This window comes from Papaver somniferum, chromosome 1 (genome assembly GCF_003573695.1).
Source record: "Papaver somniferum cultivar HN1 chromosome 1, ASM357369v1, whole genome shotgun sequence".
NCBI lineage: Eukaryota > Viridiplantae > Streptophyta > Magnoliopsida > Ranunculales > Papaveraceae > Papaver > Papaver somniferum.
The window spans coordinates 170,375,343-170,381,464 of NC_039358.1; the positions used below are offsets into that span (position 1 = coordinate 170,375,343).

At 38.7% G+C, this 6,122-nt stretch overlaps 1 protein-coding gene across 1 annotated transcript; it reads right to left on the reverse strand.

Moving 5' to 3' along the window:
- Positions 1-2,571: 2,571 nt before the first annotated feature.
- LOC113334040 lies at positions 2,572-3,050 on the reverse strand. The gene has a single exon (XM_026580391.1). The coding sequence runs from the start codon at positions 2,923-2,925 to the stop codon at positions 2,599-2,601; it is 327 nt and encodes a 108-aa protein (XP_026436176.1). The 5' UTR covers positions 2,926-3,050; the 3' UTR covers positions 2,572-2,598.
- Between the last annotated feature and the right edge of the window lie 3,072 nt (positions 3,051-6,122).

The following is a 6,122-nucleotide window of genomic DNA, read 5'->3' on the forward strand; positions in this document are numbered from 1 at the left end:
AGGGAGGAAAGCTACTTTGTCTCCCATGGGAAACCATTCCCGAGTCTCATCTCACCAAGCCTCTCTGCCTGGCGATGACACCTGCCTCAACCTGGAGGTGGCAGTAGTTCAAGATGATGATGAAATCCGAGCAGGCTGAAGTAGTACCGCGTAGTTTAACCCCCTAAGAGCGTCCACAGTGGTGCGAGCATAACTAAAGACCAAAGACTAAAAAAAAAAGATCAAATTTGTGTTTAGTCCGTCCTGTGACGTAGCGGGTGAAGAGTAAATTTGGTCGCGCGTTGATATAAAGTCCGCTTCATCGTCCAGCGTAGATAAAGATTACGCCTGGCATGGGGCGTTGATAAAGATAACGCCTGGTATGAGGCGTTGATAAAGACAACGCCTGTATGGGGCGTGAACTATAGCAACGCCTGGTGTGTGGGACGGAGATTATACGTTCGCCCGGGTTCAAAAAAAAATAAAAAATGGGGCGTTGATAAAGACAACGCCCCAACCAAAGTTTTGTAAACTTTTTCAAATTTGGGTTCAAGACTTTATCAACGCCCCATGGCTTATGTGGTGTCCGGCGTTGATTATACCAACGCCCCATCCAGGCGGACATTATACCAACGCCCCATGCCAGGCGTTGATTATACCAACGCCCCATTCAGGCGGACATTATACCAACGCCCCATCCAGGCGGACATTATACCAACGCCCTGCATCAGGCGTTAACTTTACGAACGCGCGTCTACAGGCGGACATTATACCAACGCCCGTCGGGTAGGCGGACATTATATAAACGCCCGACTATATTTGGATTTGGTCTTAATCGCCGACCAAATTTGGTCCGAGTTTTACTCTTTGATCAAATTTTGATCGATGGTCCGTCCCATTACGCCAGCCCACTCGACACCAAATTTGGGTTTAGTCGTCCACTGCAGTTGCTCTAATAGCATGCTAGAAAGTAGGAAAATATTAGTGATCAGTGTATATATGATATTCCTTGATTGTATGTGAACAGCTGTCGTAAGTTTATTTTGAGAACGATGTTTGTTTCTTGTAATAAAGACCCTACCAGGATCCTGGTTAGAATTATTAATATCTAACCCGACGTTTAGTACCAGGTATAAGAGGGATGAAAGCCGAAAAATCCTAAAACTCTACTGCTGCATTGGTGCTGCTAAATATGAACTGAAGAACATGTTTAGACAAAGTGTGCAACTTACATCCATATGTATTTAAGTGCTAGTAATTCAAATTACCAGACTCAAAATGGAAGAAAAATCTTGGTTATTCATAAAAAAACGCCCAATGTGTACAGTACAGTGTACATGCTACATAATTACATACCAACAGAAAATTCACCAGTTTCACAACTAACAATATATTTTCCCTCTCTCTCTTTCCAACTGAATACAAAAGAACCGTCTTCTCCGCCTTCAAAACCGCAACTAGAGACTGCAAAACAGAAAATTTCAGCATTTGAAATTTCTCAAAAACACAATTAAAACCAAGATTAACAAGTATTTAACTGAATAATCAAATGTTGCAACAAAGTGAAAGCACATAAAAAGGTATGCAACTTAAATATAATGCACAGAAACACCTATAAACATGTATTCACATACCAGAGGGAGAAATCTGAACATAGATGTGAGTGGTTCAGGCTTCAGCTAACTACTTTTCTCAAAGTTAATAGTTCAATAACAACAAATGAATTTCATCGAATAACGTGTGGCAATTTCTCCTAAAGAGATACAGATACTAGTAAATCTTGGGCAATACTGTAGGCACACAGAAACCAACACAAACTCAAGCTAGAGCTTTTTCCTAATTTTCAAACATGCTGAAGCATGCAATGCTAGGATAGCAAAACAACTAGATGGAAATTTGAGACTATATCTTAAAGTCAATATTAACTCCCTCCCATTTCAAACCACTAACTTGTACTTCAGCAAAGAAACAACACTTTCTATGCTCTACCTTAATAACATGACACAGGAAAGAGTAATGTAAGGTATGGCATCAATTTCACTTCCACATATTTGCCAACCCACTGTGAAGTTAATGTGGTGTCACAAATTTGCATGATATCTTTTTGGGCGATAATGGTAGACTCCAACAGCAATTTGCAATTAACCCTTTAAGATAGAGGTAAGGTATTCCAACATAATCAAGGGCAAACTAGGACATGAGGCAATCTTCTGTGATCACAAACAACCTCAGAGATATCAAACTTTTTTTTTGTGGTTATCTCCTTATTGTTGTACCAAAACAACAAAATGTCATCAAACCAACAATTTTCATCGAAGGAGTTCTCCATATTTTAACAATTGAAACCAATTCATCAACCTCAAAGCCTCTTCTCCTCACATTGAAGATGTAATTCAGAGTATAGATTAGTCCAGGAATGATTCGGACAGTTCATAGCTTTAAGGTCTCACTCGTTATGCAAGGAATTCACTGCTCCAATTTAAAACCCTAGGAAACCCTAACACCAATTGAGATATATAAATAAATTGAACCTAAAAACAGTGATGACACAAGAGTAAAGGCAGGATAGAAAAATAGAGAAATCACCTTTGTAGGATCCAATTAATCAAGATTCATACACTATGAATCCTGATTTGGTTGACGCGAAGGACCTTCATCTTCTTTATGTCTAGAAGGAAGAGGATTTGAGCCCTTAATAAACCATCCAAGAGCAAAAAAGGAAGCACCAGCAAGAACTGCAGTACCCCAAGCATGTGAATACCATTTACTATATTGTCGAACAGCAAATCTCCACTGATCTCTTAATGTTGCAGAATCTGGAATTGTTGCATCAGGTGGATTCTTATAGTGATAAGTTTTTGCCCCTTTCGAGTATGATGAACCCGATTTGCTGGATTCGCCACGAACTTTAGAATCTAAAGATTTAGGGTTTTCTTCATCAGCCATTTTTGTCAGCCCAGCTCGGTCCTCTCTCTCGCTATGTTCTTATTTATAAGTCTGGTTCTGTCACCTGTGGAGAAGCACGACGTGTACTTCGCCTTGAGTTTTTAACATGTCACATTAGTAGTTTGCAGACGGAAATTGTTTCCGGTAGATAAGGCCAAGTCCTATGGTGTTCTTATCCGGCATCTAGATTGACAACTTATGATCATTCCAATCTAGCATTTAGATGCCTGCGAAATAGAACAACGAAAAATAGAATTAGGTTGCGCTGAACGGAACAGCGTAACCATCTCAGCCGTCGGATCAAAAAATAAATCAATCAACGCTGAACCATTCAGCGAAAAGGTGATTTTGGCTGCGCTGAACCATTCAGCGAAACTATCACGCTACTAGTTCACATGAGAGATATATCTAAGGAGAGAAGTAGTGTTAACAAATAGACAACATTTTTTTTTTAATCTGCAACGTTTTTTTGGCTAATTTAGCAGCCAAATCTAGCCCATAGGACTTAGTAGCAGCTGTTATCATGAGGGTTCGAACTATCAGCATATCTTGCGGAGAGGATATGTCTGATACATGCCAATATTGTTTGATAACATCACATATACAGACTACCTCTTTGCATATCATGTGCAGGCTACCAACCTTGGACATAAGTTTTGTCTATCGGGAGGCATCACAAAGCTTCCCATAAGTTAGTGGTGTCTCACCTTCGACTCTCAGCTCCGTGGGAACTGCACCCATCCAGTACATTCCCTGGCAGTAATCTACTTCGAGGCTGTTGTGAAGGCAATTCCTACTAAGTTCAATGTGTCAGACTGTGACGTTCTTTGGCAATGTAACAGAACCAAACACGCTTAAGAGTCAAGACTACCTTCATGCCATTCTGTATGGGCTATTGTAGGCTCAACAAATTAATAAATATATTTCCCACTAATTAATTGGTAATATAGCGGTAGTAAGAGATTGTTCCCACAGAGAGCTGTGTAATTGATAGATTATTTGAAATAGCAAAATAAAGTAAATAACAAGGGGGGGGTATTTGGTTTAAAGAGTATAAATTAAAAGACAATAAAGAAAAGAGATGATCAAGGAATCCTTCGTCGTTACCAAGCGATAACTGGATTAATATACTTATCTATTGTTCGTAAGAACCATTCATCACCAACCGTGGAATAACAGCTAGCTCAGTGTTATCCCCAAAACTCCTTGTACCACGGATACGGAAGCTCTCCAATATCAGATTCTATTCAACTGAACCACCAAGTAGTAGCTCATTCAAGGTGTAATCCAATGAATGCTTTAAGCTTTGTGAATTAGGTTAATCCCAGTAGTTAAACTCTTAGTTCAAGGTTTACTTGCTGGTGTTATTTTCACACACGATTCCTACACATAATCCCTATGTAAGGTTTCGTGATTTCTACTTGTGTAGAGAGTTAATCGACGATTACTTATCTCATAACTTCTACTAGCAATAGAACAATCAATAGACTAATCTGGTTGCGCACCCAAACCAATCTAATAATCACTCATAAACCCTAGATATAGTAAAGACAAACGATGATGATAAAAACTCTCAATATGTTTGTATTATTAATAAAGCTTCACGCTTAGAACATTGAATTCATCCTTAATCAACAAAGGATTTAGTTTCTCATATTACAAAGAAGATGAATAATGGTGGTTTCCCCCTAAAGGGGTAAACCCTAGGTTTTTGATGTAGAACTTGTGATATGAGATGATAGATATGTTTTACATAACCTAATACCTTTTTATAGGTTTACATTGCTTGGTCTCCAAGTATTTAGTTCGGTTCAAGAACCCGACCCGAAATAACGAAATAATGAATCCAAACGTGCCCTTAGGCCTTCCAAGGTGTGGATACACGTTTTCCATTTGATAAGTTCGCGTACCCAGTCCGCAAACTTCAAATTCCAGCAGAATTTTCGGAAATAAGTCTGCGGACTCGGTTTGCAAACCCAGTTCGCGGACTTCACTGTCTTCGGTATTCAATAAAAACTGTTTTGGCCACAACTTCTTCATCCGAACTCGGAATGACCTCATTCTTTTTGCATTATTTTTATCTTTAAATTATATTCAAGATGATGATGAGAAATACTTAATTTTAATGAGTTAAGATCGGTCTTTTGCCTGAGTCTTGATTATGAGCGTTTTGCTCCTTTTCGTCGCACTTCTTCCACTTCTCTTGGACTTGGGCACTTGGATATTTGGGATACTTCTATTCTTAGCTATTTTCAGCACTTTGTAGCTCATTTTTGGATGATTCACCTAATAGAGACAAATAAGAGAAAACAAGAGTAATAATACGAATACATGCAAGAATAATAGCTAAAACAAGTATGGAATGGACACTAAATCATATGAATTATGCACTTATCAAATTCTCCCACACTTAGATTTTTCTAGTCCTCGAGCAAACTAAATAAAACTAATCCTAAATACAACAACTCCATGTCGTGAGGATACAGTTACTCTTAGCATGAATAACATGCCTTTAAACCCCTAGGTGTCCCTAGTGGACGAGTTATAGTCTTGTGAGGGCTGACAAGAGGTATACCCACAAAACCTACTCCAATTTCTCGCCTTGGAAGAACCACTAAGGATAGACACAAAGTAGAAAGCCAAATAATTAGCTTGCATATGTTCTTTAGCTACAAACATCCCACATACATTCCAATCATCACACATAAGCAATTACTTAGTGTGACATTCAACCTGATTGCAAAACTCTACTAAGATAATCATCGTACTTGTTGCAACGTTTGTCACGACACTCGCATACGAAATAACATGGATAGATAAGAGAATGGAAATAGAAAAGTGAAGTGTGCAAATGTTGACTTAAGTGAAAGATGTTACCCACAATACTTGTATGAATGTCATCAAAGGATATATATTTATAGCGCACTAGTTGATAGAAGCACCCATTTAACTCGACCACATGATTAGATACTCTAAGTGCATGTTCCTTTTCAGAAAGTACATGATAGTTGCCTTGGATCCTGCACTCCATGCTTGCTTAGGCGACGGAGACAGGGACAACGTTTCACACATACTGTTATCCAAGTGTCAAGAACCTCATCAATAGTCTTTTTTGACTTGCTATATAATGATGATATGGTTTTTGTTTTTATCGACTATGATTAATCCGCAATTCCGGACCTATCATTTATTAGTGT